The sequence below is a fragment of the Gobius niger genome (assembly GCF_951799975.1).
Source record: "Gobius niger genome assembly, chromosome: 15".
NCBI classification, from domain to species: Eukaryota; Metazoa; Chordata; class Actinopteri; order Gobiiformes; family Gobiidae; genus Gobius; species Gobius niger.
The window spans coordinates 23,838,722-23,855,783 of record NC_136866.1 but is presented as its reverse complement, the minus strand read 5'-3'; the positions used below and the strand labels follow the sequence as shown (position 1 = coordinate 23,855,783).

At 43.4% G+C, this 17,062-nt stretch overlaps 1 protein-coding gene and 1 long non-coding RNA gene across 3 annotated transcripts in view; both read left to right on the top strand.

The window, feature by feature from the left end:
• The window catches only part of LOC306975367, a 251,708-nt gene that overhangs the window by 57,753 nt on the left and 176,893 nt on the right, over positions 1–17,062 (top strand). The window lies entirely within an intron of this gene.
• pak5 (p21 protein (Cdc42/Rac)-activated kinase 5) overlaps positions 1–17,062 on the top strand; it is a 144,785-nt gene that overhangs the window by 113,511 nt on the left and 14,212 nt on the right. For both annotated transcript variants that reach the window (XM_079572706.1, XM_079572707.1), the window contains 3 exons: positions 13,922–14,131; positions 15,548–15,689; positions 16,615–16,769. In XM_079572706.1, the coding sequence (XP_079428832.1) occupies positions 13,922–14,131; positions 15,548–15,689; positions 16,615–16,769 (507 nt within the window). The remainder of the gene's footprint in view (positions 1–13,921; positions 14,132–15,547; positions 15,690–16,614; positions 16,770–17,062) is intronic.

Genomic DNA, 17,062 nt, shown 5'->3' with positions numbered 1-17,062 from the left:
GACTGTTCCTTTAAGTAAAGCTTACATGTAAAGAGTTTTAGAAAATCAGACAAGAAAATAATATTCTTCTCCTTAGTCTTGATTAGGGCTGGGTATAGGCTCCCATTACATTTTTCCCGACACCTGAATCTACTAATATATTAGTTTTTTTTTTTTTTTTTGCCTATACGAAAGTATTTGTCATCTAGAACCAGAAAGGAAAATGATTTATTTCATAAAAGAAAAATGTATTTATTTCATTTATTTGAGCTGAAACAACCAAGTGACTTCCTTTAATGCTGTCCCTGGACCAATAAGTGTCAAAACTTGGTCTCTAAAGATTTTTTTCTTTTTTTTTGATACCTGTAGTACCTAAACTTAAGATACCATACTGTATTGTTTGTTTGTGAAGTCTGATTCCTATTTGCCTTGTCGTGCAAGTTTCACAGAAGATTAACTGAAAAGGCGCCTCCCATGTGACCGCCCCATGACAAGTCAATTCAAGTCAAAGGTTTGCCCACAATTACCAGTTCACCAAACTGCAAAAAACACACGTTCATGGAACCCAGTGGTTCTGTAAACAATCGCAGTGAAAATCCATCAAAGCCTGAGAGGATGCTGACCACAGAGATGTATTTACGGAAACCCCCAGAACAACCGGTCTGTACAGTATTGTCGGGCCCGGTCTCTGTGAAGCCTCCTTTGTCTCGCCTCGTCTCTCTCTCTTTATCTGACAGCGCTGTAGCGATGGTGTCAGCCCCTAATCTACTCCTCCTCCTCAGACAGAATTAGCCTCTTCACCGCCACTGTCGCTGCACAAATCAATTAAAGCTGACCAGACACTCCCAGAGCGCAGAGCTGCCGAGGCGCAACCCGCAGAACAAAGGAGCGCGGGCGGACCATGGAGAGAGGAAAGTTTCGAGCGCCGGCTATAGATTTCACTTACACTGACCTGCATTTTTTTTTAATGAAATGCTCTGTCTTCCTCATCCGAGTTTCATATTTCTCATAAACTCGTAAAATGCATCACTTCACTTGTTTGAAACCCTGTTAAGTGACATGTTTATCTCATCCCATCAAAAATAGTGATTCAAAAACAGGAAACAGGCTTTTCCAACTATTTCAGACAATACAGCCTCCTTTTTCTGTGCTCAACTTAAAATAACGTTAAAATAACTTAGTGGACGCTTCCGCGCTCTCCAATATCAGCAACCCTGAGTATCACAGTAGAGTCATCTCAGATCACAGTCCTGTGAGCCTGCAGATCCAAATTGATCTTCCTAAAATTGAACAAAAATGGAGATTTAATAAACAATTATTACTATATCAAGATTTTAAAGTGCATATGAATAAGATTATCCAAGATTTTCTTGAGGTGAATGATAACGGAGAGGTCTCAGACTCCACTTTGTGGGAAGCCCTCAAGGCTACTGTGAGAGGATACATCATTTCATTTGAAAGCTCTAAACGAAAAGAAACAAGGAAAAGGCAGAAAGAATTAGAAAAAGATATTAAACAGATGGAAGTAATTCATATAAATACCCTCTTGCAATCTGACTAGAATAAATTACTGTCTTCTTCACAAGAAGACAGTAATCTCTTCTTCACAAGGAAATATCCAAACTTTTACTAAAAAATAAACAAAAACGCTTCAAATATCTGATAAACCACAAAAACTTTTATCTAGACAGCTCAAAGGAGATCAAGCCAAAACTGCTATTCACAAAATATGCTCAAAAACAGGGGACATATGTACAGATTTACAGGATATTAACAATGTCTTCAAAAACTTTCATTCAGAACTTTATAAATCCAATTCAGCTACATCGGCTAATGATCTCAGTGATTTCTTTACTCAGTTGAGTAAATCAGCAGAATTCTTTAGACGACAGTATTTCCGTTGAAGAACTTGTAAAAGCATCGAGATCCTTCCCCGTGAACAAGAGTCCTGGTCCCGATGGATTTGGAGTGAAGTTCTATCAAGCATTTAGTGAAATATTGTCTCCTATACTACTTAGAATGTTAAATGACTCTTTCTCAAACAACAAGCTTCCAAGTTCCTTGTATGAAGCCCATATATGTGTAAAAATAGGGATTCAAAAACAGGAAACAGGCTTTTCCAACTATTTCAGACAATACAGCCTCCTTTTTCTGTGCTCAACTTAAAATAAAGTATGTGTCTTTTATAAACTACCCCTAAAATGTTTAAATGTAGCTTTACAAAAGGCCAGCAGAGGGCGCAATCCTTCTTCTGGGGCTTCAGTGATAATGGAAGCTGGGCTAAAATAATGCTGGAGAAATAGGTTGCTAACGACAAACGTGAAAATTGCTTGGACTCAGAGGAACATGATGGACGTATAACAGAGTGTGAGCTGGCGTTTTGAGTGCAGGACAAGGAAACGGACTGAATATGCAGGATTAGAAATGCGTAAATGACACAAAACAAATATACACACACATGTACAAAGGCATGTTCAACTGTACCCCATCCATTACAAGATTATTCAAGTGTTTCGTCTTGCTTTCAACTTTCTATTTCACAGTATTGTTCCAGATCCGTCCGATTTGACGGCGTTCCTGCAGTAGCGTTTGAGGAGTTGTTGAGAGGCTGAGTGAAGCCTATACCGCAGTGTGAGTGTGTCTGTTTGCGTGTGTGAGATGTAGCCACAGGATCCGCGTGAATGTCTTTTTACGGATGCAATATTGAGCCCCCGCTATGACGGAAAATGGCCAATTCACAAACAAAAGCAGGGGGTAGAGAAAAGGGAATTGCTTACACTACTGTACATTTATTTACTTACCAGGCAGAGGAGGTTTAACTTGTTTTCGTTAGTAAATTAGTAATTAAATAAAGACTGGCTTTTTGCAAATTTAGGTCTGCTTTACACTCAGTTTATGGAAAATGTTGTCCAGGTGTAAATCCATATTTGTTTAAATTTAGTGCTGGTTTTGCCCTGGTGGTGTTTCGGTATCTCGTCAAGTGTTAGTGTGTAAAGTTTAAGAACCACTGGCCTATAGTGAATTAGGCTGTAGCACATAAATGGTAAATGGTAAATGGTCTCAACTTATATAGCGCTTTTCCACCTACATTAGGCACTCAAAGCGCTTTACAGCAAGGATCCACTCACCCATTCATACTCTCATTCATACACCAATGTACGCAGACACTGGGGGCAATGTGGGTGAAGTGTCTTGCCCAAGGACACAACGACAATGTGCACTTTCAGGAGGTGGGATTCGAACCCCTGACCTTCCGATCATGAGACGACCCTCTCTACCATCTGCGCCATTGTCGCCCCATATACTGGGCTAGACCTGAAAACCTTTCTATTTAATAGAAATTAAAGGAATAGGCCACCGTTTTTCCATATTGAGATGTGTTCTTAGTCCGGGTGCTCCAGTTTCCTCTACCAATAAAAACATGTACAATAGGTTAATTCCTCAGCCCCAGGTGGCTGCCCACTGCTGCTACACTTTGCCCAAGCAGCATTGAGAATTGGTCAAATTCTGGCGCTAGAGCAGGACCCATCGATATATTCAGGAGATGGACAGTGTTTAACTCACAGTGGGAGACATAGTGTCTAAGCCAGGGGTGCCCAAACTTTTTGTCTCCGAGGGCCAAAATGAAAAAGTGCCTGTGGGTCGCGGTCCAAACTCGGTGATGTCAAGCGTGAAACACATATAACTACAAATAATAATAGTTACTTTATTTTATTTTATTTTTCTTTGCATTTGATTCTATCTATGCAAATGTCATGCTACATTAAAACAAATGTTGAATATGGCCTAGTTTTAGTAGAACAAAATCAACAATTGTAGCAATGTTGTGCAAAATGTAAACAACAACTGTATCTACAGTGCCTACAGTGACTTTCCCTCATTCATTTGTTAACTCAAAGGAAATGCCATATTAGTTAATTTTAAAAGTGTCATTTCAGCATAAATTCTTATATATGTCCATTTTTAACACGTTCCTTTGCAAAAAAAAGTTGGAAAACTGGGAGTTGATCTGTGATTGATAAACAACAAAACACCACAACAGCGAAAGGAGTGAAACAGTGCCCCCAATTTCACTCTGGTGGCCAAACGGTGTACTGCATCCATATTTACCATTGAGAATGAATGGGAGAGAGTTGGTTTTTAACTATTAACCATACACAGCGCAAAAGTAGGTCACTCTCTGGCGGGCCAGTGGAATTGGCCCCACTTTGGGCCCCCCTGGTCTAAGCTGTGCCCCACCGGTGAAAGCACTGGTGCACTGTTGTTTATTTGCAAGATACCAACTTAATCTTGAGCAGCGCTATTGTTGCTCTGTTGTTGTCCCGAAAGGTTTGATGGCATAAACTCACAGGCAGTGTAAAAACAAAAGTTATGTGCCAGCGCATGGAGAAGAGACACAGACCCGGGAAAAATTCTGTACCAAAACGTAAATAAAAGAGTAACTAGGACAAAGGAAAAATACACAGAATGAATGCATCCTGGAACTATATAACAATCATTATCAAATGTCAATGTTTTCTAAAGCGCTTGCACTCCTGTTTCAAATATGCACTCAATCACAATTATTGGCCTGTATTTTCCAATTGTACAGAATTTTGACTTAAACAATCAACCAAATCAGCTCCGTGTCGGACCCTGGTGATAAAGTTAGCAGTCATGTAGCAAAAGAATGTACCTTTATTTGGTCTAGTGTTAAAATAAGCTCTCATTGGCCCATTAGGTGGAGTGCAGAGTCCAGCGCGGCTCCCTTCACACACACTGAGTCCAGTCGCAGAAGTGCTTTGCTGATGTAGATCCCATGGTGCCTTGATGAAAAACCATTTAACCTGCACGCCTCAGTAAATAGCCACTTGCAGTAGAGGGACGCGGCGCCGGAGAATGCAAGTGCGGCAGGATTGGAGGGAAATGAAACAGAAGGTCATTTTTCTCGCGATTTATTTATGACGGTGAGCTGCTGTGCTTGAGGAGGCACATTCTGTTAGCCGGAATTGGACAACATGTGCGGAGAATGCAGATGAATGCAGCCGCTGATTGAAATAGTAATGCGTATGATGATTCATCGTGCTTATATTAAAGTCATACAGCACTGCATTTCTCTGACTAAATAGAACAATATGCAAGCATTCATTTAACTGAGGGGGTTTGTAACAGATGAAACACGATTCGAAAAGCATGTCTTTACTGGCCAGTTTATGTCATATCATAATGAAAAACAAATCCTGCATTTATCTTTCTCCCTTTTTACTCTCAAAACACCAGCCCACACTTCGACATACATCATAAAAAAAGAAATCAAGCTTCACTGTGTTTTAAACAAGAAAGAGCAGCTTCCCTCTCCCTTGCCTTTTTCTACAAACTGCATTTGCACATTGTTGCTTTTGTACATCTTTGCCGTGTTTTTTGTGAGGATCAGCGGATTTATTACTGCAGTGTCTTTAATGGCTGAAACAGCTTCTTTCTTCTTCTTTATTAAGTAAAAAAACAACTTGCTGATGATCTAAGGCTATATCCACACGAAGAAGCCAGTTTAGTAAATGTGTGCGTCCACATGGGTCGACTCAGGTCTGTGAAATACGCGCAATTCATCTTCCAGGCCTTTGTGAGGCGCTGTGACGCTAACACATGATGTAGAGGCGCATGCACAGGCACATTCCACATAATCTTATGTGGAATGTAAACAGTGAAAATGAAACTGATTCAAGGATTTACGATCTGCAGAAGAGACGAGGAGGCGAGTTTATTCTTCAGACGTAACGGGACTAAAGCAGAAAAACCTGTCAGTGACTTTTACTGTCAGTCCAAAAACACAGACTGACTCGTGTTTTTCTTCTTGTCATCTGTGGCTTGTGGACGGCAGTGGAGCAAAGAGGAGCGGAGTAAAACCATCATAAATCCATGAGTAAAATTCATTATAAGGTCAGTAGATTATGGATAACAGACACCACTCTGTTGTTGCGGAGGCGTTGTTACACCGGGGCCACGTAAACAGCGTTTTGAGATCTTTCCACTCTGGGACCTAGTTTGGAAAATGTTTGTTTACACCCCCCCAAAACGCCGGGCTCGTATGGACGATACACTGGATTGATAAAATATCTTTGTATTTGGTCCTCAGCTTCACTTCATATAGACAGGGCCTAAAGGTCTGAGACCTACAAATGCACAGATTCTTTGTTCTGAAACACTGAAGAGGCGCCAAGAGCCCCCCCCCCCACACCTGCAGTGGAGGCGTTTACGGAAACAAATAGGGGAAAATGAGGAGGAATCTGGGAAAGACTCGCAGCTAAGCCACACAAGCCCATTCTCTACCATTGTTCTGAGGAGGAGCGAGAGGAGGCGGGCGCGGAGGGAGCTGCGCAGAGTGAAGACGAAGGAGGAGGTGACCACTGCGGGACACCACCCTCTCAAACAGCGGCTCAGGAGTAACTACATCTGATCTACGCTATTTCAGTGAACTCCAGACACCTTGGACACATTTCCCGTGTTTGCTTTTCTTTGCGGAGAAGAGCATGTTTATTTGGCGACTGCAAACAATTTTCAAAGTTACCGCTTTTGCTCTGGTCATTTGAGCACAAGGGAAGAAGGCTGATTTTTCCTGCCATTTTGAAAACTATTTGTGTATAACTATGGGTATTTTCTAGATATGTGGTTCTCAACTGTTGAGTCAGGACCCACCCTTTGTCTAAAATCTATTTTATTTGATTGTTTTCTTGCCTTAGAAAAGTTCGGCTAGTATTCGGCTCTCAGGATTACCTGTGCTGCTACTGCTGCTAGCCATGTAAGCTTCGGCTTTGCTAGTCATCGTCTTCGGCAAATTTTAACTGCTTTAGGTTGTCGTTTTTTTTTCTGTCGTGCCTCGTCCTCTGTTTGAACTGTTGCTTCGTAGGAATCTGGACATGCTATTTTGCCCTCAAAATCAGTTTTTCGTTAGGATATTAAAAGTTTTTAGACGGAGCGCTCTGTTCAGCGTGTCCTCTCCATTGTGACGTCACCGGAAGTCCTTTTATTTGATTGTTTTATGTAAAATGACTAAAACAAGACCATATTATTTGCTTTGTACCGCTGGCACGTTTTGTGAGTTTTGGTTCCTCTCGTGACGTAGCAGCGAACCGTATGACCTAGAATGTTCCGCAGTGTAGCTTTAGATCAACTACAAAAAGCAGCGAGGCTTAATGTGCTCGCTGGTGCTATATTTCGAGGCGGTTTGTAACAGTGGTGGGGAAACAGAATCAAAAAGACAATGCAGTCCGGTGGCAGCTGAACAAAGGCTTTTTTTCTTGCGGCTCGTAAAACAGCAAAGCGCCTCTCTCCTCTCACTTCCCTCTGCCTTTATCCTCCTCCTCCTCTGTCCCGGCCCGCTCGCCTCAGTACAGTAGAGCTACACACACAGTCACGTACAGTCAGTAAACACACACCGGGAGTCACAGCGATAAACTCTGCACACACTGAATCACGCACAGTCAGAGCAATAAAGTCAGTGCTGTCCAGCTGCTGTGAGAGCTGCGGGGCTGGAACACTTCCTCTCCACTCCAGGCTTCCCTCGCCCCCCTCTCTCATTCTCTCTTTCCCTCTCTATCCCCCCCTCCCTTCTTCTTCTCTCCTCTCTCCCCCTTTCTCATCATTTCCCTTCTCTCTCCTCCTCTCCTCTAGTCCTCTTTCCTCCTCCCTTTCTCTCTCTCCTCTGCCCCTCTCTCCCTATTTTCTCCTTCTCCCTCTCCTCCTCTTTCTGTCTCTCCTCCACTTGCCCCTCTTTACTCCTAGCTCCACCCCCTTCTTCCTCTCCCATCTCTCCCCTCTTCCCCACCACCTTTCTCTCTCTCCTCTCCTTCTCTCTCCCCCTCTCTACTCTTTTCGCTCCCCCATCTTCCCTCTGTGTCCTCCTCTCTCCCAATCATCTCTCCTCTCTTCCCCACCTCCTTTCTCTCTCTCCTCCTCTCCTTCTCTCTTCCCCTCACTCCTCCCTTCTCCCTCTCTGTCTTCCTTTCTCTCCCACTCTCTCCTCCTCTCTCGCCTCTCTCTCTACTCTTTTCTCGCCCCTCTTCCTCTCTCCCCCTTTTCTTCTCCCCTATCTTCCCTTTCTGTCCTCCTCTCTCCCCATCATCTCTCCTCTCTTCCCCACCACCTTTCTCTCTCTCCTCCTCTCCTTCTCTCTTCCCCTCACTCCTCCCTTCTCCCTCTCTATCTTCCTTTCTCTCCCCCTCTCTCCTCCTCTCTCGCCTCTCTCTCTACTCTTTTCTCGCCCCTCTCTCCCTCTCTCTCCCTTTTCTTCTCTCCTCTCTTCCCCACCTCCTTTCTCTCTCTCCTCCTCTCCTTCTCTCTTCCCCTCACTCCTCCCTTCTCCCTCTCTATCTTCCTTTCTCTCCCACTCTCTCCTCCTCTCTCGCCTCTCTCTCTACTCTTTTCTCGCCCCTCTTCCTCTCTCCCCCTTTTCTTCTCCCCATCTTCCCTCTGTGTCCTCCTCTCTCCCATCATCTCACCTCTCTTCCCCACCTCCTTTCTCTCTCCTCCTCTCCTTCTCTCTTCCCCTCACTCCTCCCTTCTCCCTCTCTGTCTTCCTTTCTCTCCCCCTCTCTCCTCCTCTCTCGCCTCTCTCTCTACTCTTTTCTCGCCCCTCTTCCTCTCTCCCCCTTTTCTTCTCCCCTATCTTCCCTTTCTGTCCTCCTCTCTCCCCATCATCTCTCCTCTCTTCCCCACCACCTTTCTCTCTCTCCTCCTCTCCTTCTCTCCCCCTCTCTCCTCCTCTCTCCCTCTCTGTCTTCCTTTCTCTCCCACTCTCTCCTCCTCTCTCGCCTCTCTCTCTACTCTTTTCTCACCCCTCTTCCTCTCTCCCCCTTTTCTTCTCCCCTATCTTCCCTTTCTGTCCTCCTCTCTCCCCATCATCTCTCCCCTCTTCCCCACCACCTTTCTCTCTCTCCTCCTCTCCTTCTCTCTTCCCCTCACTCCTCCCTTCTCCCTCTCTATCTTCCTTTCTCTCCCCCTCTCTCCTCCTCTCTCGCCTCTCTCTCTACTCTTTTCTCGCCCCTCTCTTCCTCTCTCCCCCTTTTCTTCTCCCCTATCTTCCCTTTCTGTCCTCCTCTCTCCCCATCATCTCTCCCCTCTTCCCCACCACCTTTCTCTCTCTCCCTGTCTCCTTCTCTCCCCTCTCTCTCCCCCTTTCCCTCTCCCCTATCTTCCCTCTCTCTCCCCTCTCCGTAGCAGGCTCACTGCAGCTCTCGGTGACAAATTGATGTTGCGGCACTTTCCTTTTCTGCAGCCTTAGCATAAAACCGGCCGGACGATGTTCCACCGCGGAATTCAATTTCACAGTTGAGTTGGGTTGTTGATTACCCTGCCAAACTCAGATTAATGCGCGCTTAACCAACATGGATCAGGAGACCCCGGGCTGACAGCCAGCCCGCGGAGCCGGCCCGCGATAGGGGTGCCCTCTCTGGGTTGTCCCGGCAGCAGACCACCCCTCACCCCCCCAATACCTCCCTCTCTCACTTTCTCCATCCAGGATTTATACAGGTAGACACAAGTCCAGACAAGTGAGATTTAATGCTTTATAATATCCTTTTAGTGCAGAAATGAAGTATATAACACAAAAAATCTATGCAGTAAATGGAGGAATGATGAAAAAGATGGTTATGGAAAAGAAATTGGGAAAGATATTTTAATTCTCTCTGTCATCCATCTCTTTCTTTTTCGCAGAGGTTTCAGAAAGGGGTCATAACACACATGTCGGGGGTCACAAGACGATTTCTATACAATATTTTTGATAGAGAACAGTATATTTTTGACAATTTAAGCAAAATGTCAAAATATAATATCCAAACCATATCATAGAATTGCCCTTTAGTTCTGAACCTGTTCCTTCAAATGCACACATTTTGTTAGCCGCCGAATCCAAGACCTGATTTAAATTGCCAATTCCATCCCCATACAAATGAATAGACAGGCCTTTTTATAATGTATGTGGTTTCTTCATCATGTTGTTTAGTTGCCACTGGATGTGTCTCCGACCCCACAAAAAGCAGAAACTTAGCTAAATTTGAGTTGGCATGTAGCTCGAGGACACTTTTAGACACTAATTTGTATTTAAAGGAATAGGCCACCGTTTTTACATACTGAGATATGTTCTTGCCTTAGCTTTGACGAGTTCTTTAGGACCTGTCTGGTCTTCACCCGTGCCTTCAATCACGTAAACACAGCGCAGACGGCGTTAGCATTTAGCCTCTCCCCCTCTCCACTATAGCTCCAAAACAGGCCAAGATAGAAGCTACCAAGCTCTTCCACGTTTTCCCTATTTAAATATGGTTACGTGAAGTGTTCCACTACAAAGTATAATTACACAAAATTAAACAATGTGGATTTTCTAAGCGGATAAAAGCGGATAAAAGGGGGAACTTTTATCCGCGCAGTAATCTTCACTTTACTGCGCACTAATCTTCACTTTACTGTGCGGATGCCAAATTACTCCTGGTATTACTACGCCTTACATTATAGTTCCCCCTTTTATCCGCTTAGAAAATCCACATTGTTTAATTTTGTGTAATTATACTTCGTAGTGTAACACTTCACGTAACCATATTTAAATCGGGAAAACGTGGAAGAGCTTGGTAGCTTCTATCTTGACCTGTTTTGGAGCTATAGTGGAGAGGGGGAGAGGCTAAATGCTAACGCCGTCTGCGCTGTGTTTACGTGATTGAAGGCACGGGGGAAGATCAGACAGGTCCTAAAGAACTCGTCAAAGCTAAGGTAAGAACATATCTCAGTATGTAAAAACGGTGGCCTATTCCTTTAAAGCAGTACTAAGTAACTTGTTTACCTTAATAAATCCTTGCCTCTGGGGGTAATACAAGTGTTAATGGGATGATTGGTGTCTCTGACCAGAAAGCCACAATTGCAACTTCCTTGCCACCGGGTAGGAATCACCAATACACACTAATGGAATCACAAAGAAGAAGCTAACAGGCTAACGGGCAAAGCTCACTGCGGGCTAGCGCCTCTCAAACAGTATTTACAGCCAAGTTTGAGTGAAAAACAAAAATTCCATTGTGTAATTGGATGAACAATATCCCTCTTTCCCTTTGTCTTTTCTGTCAGCGTAGTATTTACTCTCACGGACATTTAATGAGTAAAAAACATGCTACAACACCTGCAGTGGCGCTGATGGCCTCTAGGGGCATGAGTTACTTAGTACTGCTTTAAAGTAAAATCTCAAAAGCTCTGTACAGACATGAATGATTTCTAACTCGGCTTTGAACTAAATGTGGTCAATGGTTTGACAGCTGGCGGATCATTCATAATTTGTGAAGTTTGGTGGCTAATGCTAACGGCTATAGGAAAATATCCCGGACTAGCCTTCTTGCTAACTCTCTGCATATGTTTGGATCGAACGCAGCTTCTCCTTTTTATTTCTATGGTCCAAACAAACAAGATTCAAACAGAACTTAAAAAGATAATTATAATAAAGTACGAAAATGTTGACTTAATAAATACCAACTGAGGTCTCTCTCTCCCTCAACTCTCACTATATCCCTGTCTCCCTCCCTCCCCCCCTGCACCTGCCTGAGAGTGATTGATTAAAAGAGTTTGCACCGTGTAATTATACGACGTCCAGGCACATCAGGCCCCTCCTTCCGGCCCGGGCCACAGGCGCTCACCGTCGCCGCCGCGAGAGAGCGATGGCGCCGCGGGAAACAAACAAGAGAACAGGCACTTTCTATTATCCCACCGGCGCCGGACGAGGGGGAGAGAGAGAGTTTAATTACATTTTATTGTGAGGACATCACTCCCCGCAGAGCACCACCACGTATCGATGTTTAACTACTGCACTTTTATCATCCGCCCAGATACATTACACGTCCTGACAGCTTTGGAATTACCGCCGCTCTTACTACATCCTTTATCTGCGTCAAAGGCTGCTCCCATAACCACAAAGTGTAATGACTTTCTAATGTCTGCGGCTCACACTTGTTTATCACTTTATGACGGATGAGACTGTGCCCATTTCACCAAAGTTTTTTTTAACTTAAATTTCCGTGATAGTGCAATTTTGTGATGTTTATTTGACCTCTTTTTTGGAAATGGGCACTATACCGTTTGGGCCATGGGCGAGTTTGTTCTGTGCTTGGACGGGGCATTTAATTAACTGTAATTAATAAGCATTACATTTGACTCCAACTCAATCAAAAAATTCTTGGAAAATAATAATATATTATCATTATATATTATATTTTCTGTTATTTGTAATTCATCAAAGCCACGTCGCCTAATATTTCACCCTATAAAATATAATACAAGCATTTATTTTCCATCCATCCATCCATCCATCCATCCATCCATCCATCCATCCATCCATCCATCCATTTTCTTCCACTTTTCCATTTCTGGGTCATGGGGGTTGGAGCTGCCCAAATCACATTGCACCGGCCCCTATGGCTCCTCCTGCAGGTGGTGGGTCCATGGAAGGACGGCCTCATGGTTCTAAACAGGCCTGTTGGTCTCTCATAAGGGACTTCTGATCCGCTCTTTGTCTGCCCTGTCCCCTAGGACCTTTTTTTTATTGTTGAAAAATCTTTTAAAAATGACCAAACAAACATGTGTTGGGAGCAGGACATCTCCACTCGTCTCCATGGAGATGTCGACTAAAGGCAGCCAAATATGAGATTTAAATAGGTTTGGTCTTCATCCATTCTTCCATCATCATTGCAACTTTAGTGAAGATTCTTGAGTCATCTTCTGTACTCGGTAGTTGAAGTGTTGAATGTTTCGCCTCTGATCCAAAAGGCTTCGTCAGTGCACTGAATTGCAGCAACAACAAAAACCTGCGTCTAGCTGGTCATTTTATTTATTTTATTTATTGGTTTATTTGGTCGGGATAGTGCATGTTAATGAACATACATGGGCCTCATGCATGTAAACACGCCACACCGGATTGTAGCCATGGACTAATTTCCATCCGTCGTCCCCCATGCAAACTCTCAAACACACTCTCATTCATCCTGGCTTATTGTACATGTTTTAGTGGTGGGGAAACCGGAGTACCCGGAGGAAACCTACGCAGACACGGGGAGAACATGCCCGGGTTCGATGGGAATCGAACCCGGGACCTTCTAGCAGTGAAGCACAAGCAGTGTGAGAAACAAGGGGGCCCGACCTAAATAACCTGGCTTGATCCTTTTTTTTAATGTAAAGTAACTAGTAATCAGTAATCAATGAAGTAACAAGACAACTTTTTAGAAAGAGTAATCAGTATTATCAATGATGTTCACATATGTAGAATTTGGCCATTAAAAAGTACTAAATTGGAATATCTGCTACCTTTATAAGCCATATTTGACTCCTTTATGTTTATTCTATTACAAACTGTCTTTGTCTGACTGGATAATTGTCTCAAAAAACCAAAGCAAAAATACAAACTTGAGCCACGTTTTTGTAATCAGTAAACACAGTGTTTAACATGTTCACCTGATACACAAACACAGACAGGTCATGTTTATGCTACGCATTTGCATGAGTAACATCTGAGAGAGCGTAGTATTCGTGAGAGAGATCCCGGCCCGAGTGAGTCAGCCCCTGTGCGCTGACTCATGTGCTGATTATAGAGCGGAGAGGGGAGCACCGCGTCCCCCTCCGCCGTGTGCTCCGCGAACGACTACACACGTCATAACTGTCCCGGGAGTTTAGAGGGGCTCACGGAGGGGGAGTGTCCCAAATGCAGATGCTCCTGTCTGATAGATGATGTGCTTAATGGGTGTTGTGGGGTCCTAATGAGAAAGCATGTGGCCTGTCCCGCTCGCTAAACGCTCCCAGTTTACGCTAATGTACTTACTCTGCTTTTAAGAGTTAAGACGAGACGCAGATTCTTTCATGCAGGGGTGAATTTGAAGATTTTTTGAATAAAAGTTTGAGTTTTCTGCTCGTCTAACCCCCGTGTGTTCTCTCCTCCTCCTTCTCTCAGAGTGACTACGAGCGGCAGTCGCGGGACGGCAGCCCCGGGGTGCTGAGCGGAGACACTTACCCGCGCGGGCCTCTCAAACTACCTCAGAGCCACCCGAAGCCGCCCGGGTACCCGCCCGCGCACCTGCCCTACCCCCCAGTGTTCCACCACTACAAGCCCTCGCCCTATCACCACCCGCCGTCACAGCCCAGCCCGCCCTACACGCCACAGGTAACTCCCATTAGCCCAAAACATGCACAATGGATTCATGTATGTAGGAGAGTTGTTCCTTACTGCAAAATCTTCTTGAAATAAGTAAATGTGCACCTGATCCAAAAAAAAAAAAGAAATAATAAAATCTCATTACACTCAGTTAGATTAAGAAAACATTTTATTTTCTTAATACAGATATGGGATATTTGAGCCGATACAGGAAAAAAAATACGATATCGGTTACTGGCTACAAATATCCGATACTGAAAATTACAATTTTAAAAACACAACTTTCACCAACTAAGCCTATGTGAATATGGGCGTGCTGTGCCTCATTTTGAAGCTCAGAACCTGGAGAATATTTAGATATTTTTTACTTTATTGCAGGCTTTATTATGCCACTCTCCATAGAGATTCTTAGTATACATTTCTTTATACTGCGCATCGGGCTCTGGTAAAACCAACTAAGAGCAAGGCTCCTGTATAAGTTAAAAGATTTGTCTGGAGAACCTGGAGAATTCAATCGGCAAATTAGTTTTCACCTCTGCAAATGTATTTCTGATTGCAGCGCAAATTTTTTTTGTTTGTGCCAATCAAGGCTGGGTCAAAAACAATGATTAAAAATACCTATAGTAGCCTACTAAAATATTAGAGTGGTCGAGTGTTTGTATTTTAGTTTATGAAATGCTGTTAAAGAATAAGAAGGCACAAGTTGTAATGATTAGATCATTTTATGCAAGTTGTTCATATTAACGTTACCTAAATAGCTTGTCATACTGTATATAGCCAAGGATATTTAGCATGGAAAAGTCCTGTGATCCTTGTTAAATGTTTTCCATTAGTTTATTAATAGATATAATCGATTGTTGAACATCATGACAAGAAAAGATAAGTCTTTACTGTATTGATCTGACACTGGAGAAAAGCAGAACATTCACTTTTTCACTCAGAAAAAGCCACTTTTAAGAAAGCCTCTTGGTATTGGTTAATATTGGAAATCGGCAGACACTCACACCACCAGTTTCGGTATCGGAAGCAAAAAAGCTGGATTGGTGCACCTCTAATTGTTGGAGATGTTTTTCCTTTTTTTATTTCTGACAAATCAGGCAAAATCATATTTTTCACATTTCCCCAGGAGTCACGTTGCCTTATCAGAATGATAAGGCAACAATAAGGAAGAATCTTTTACATCTTTTCAATATTCTTTCAACCTTCACAGGGTTTTGCGGTGCATGTAATTGTTTCGCTTTAGGGACATAATCATCTATTAATTGGAGTTGCACACCTGGATGACGCCATTGATCACCTAATAACACAAGAGGAAACAGTGGGGTTCGACAGCCGTACATCTTTGAGCCAGACTGAGCTCATCTTCATCTCTAAATGCTTCCTGAACCCGCTGAGCTTCACGTGTTTTTCGTTCTCTCTGCCCAGGGCGCGTACTCCCAGCCTTCCTCTCCGTACATCCCCCCGGGGGCCTACCCTCCTCCGTCGTGGGGCTCCAGCTCGGACACCCAGCCCTCCAGAGTGTCCCACGAACAGTTCAGGGCCGCACTACAGCTGGTGGTCAACCCAGGTGAGGGTCCAATGGTTCAATGAGCCGATACAGGATATTTGGAAGAGTTTAGTGATGCAGTAACATTGTGAAGAGTCTGCACTGGAATATTGTATTATAAGACCCAATACGACACATTATAAGAGCTTGTTTTCCCACGTTTATTTTGTTTCTGTTCTTCTTTAGTAGATAAATATTGAAATAATAGGCCCGCGACCCTCTGAAAATGGTTCTGCGACCCACTTTTGGGTCCTGGCCCATCAGTCAGGAACGGCATCAGGACCCATAGATACAGACGGCATCTTTGGGATTGCCCGTATATGGTCATGATCGAAGCAGCCAGAGGGGGAAAACAAAGAGGGGGGGGGAAATGAACTTTCTTCCATTTCTCCATCATTACTTCAACATGCTGAATTGTGAATATATTTTTTTCTATTAAATACAGATACAGAGACATGGAGAGGAGCAAAGGCGCATTATACGGACAATGCTAACCAGGAATCTAACGTTAGCTTCATGCTAGCTTCATTCTATATCTGCTAATGTTAGCAACGAGTGCCGTTTTTCACTTCTATTGAACAATTTGCTGTGAAAAAAACATCCATATAAACTCTATTTTGGCTTGACTTTATTGTGTGTGATAATTATGTTTATAGTCCGCCAGAAAACTGTGAAAAAGAGAAAAATTGTAGTTCCCATGAGAGGTTTTCTTCCCCCTCAGCTAGGCCACGCCCCCTTGCTGTATCACCCTTGGATGACAAGCCGCTACCCAAGTGCGACTTAGAATTGTATAATGTAATACAATGTAAAAAATGTTTCTTTTCATCAAAAAAATGTGTTGAACATGCATTAAATAAGCCAAAAAAGCTGGAAATTGTGATCAAACTAACACAATAACAGACTGTGTTCATCATTGAAGGTTGATCTCGTATGTGTTCTCGTTCAGGCGACCCGCGGGAGTACCTGGACAGCTTCATAAAGATCGGCGAGGGCTCCACGGGGATCGTGTGCATCGCCAGCGAGAAACACAGCGGCAAACAGGTGGCCGTGAAGAAGATGGACCTACGCAAACAGCAGAGGAGAGAGCTGCTCTTCAACGAGGTGCCGCCATTTGACATTCGTCGCTCAATGATCTTAAAAACCCTTTTTAATAATAAAATATGAATGAAAGAATCTGGTTCGTCTTGTAGAGCTGCGATGAAAACGTGCTTATGTGTGCAGTTCTCTTACGTGTTGTATAAATTTCACAATGTGGGTGTTGTGTGTGATCTCATTAGCTTCATGTAATCCTGTTCTAATCCTCGGTGTAATCCTTTTACTGTTTAAGCTCCACAACTTCTCTCTTTTTCATTATTTATATCATTATGCCTTTCCATTACCCCTTATGCTGACTC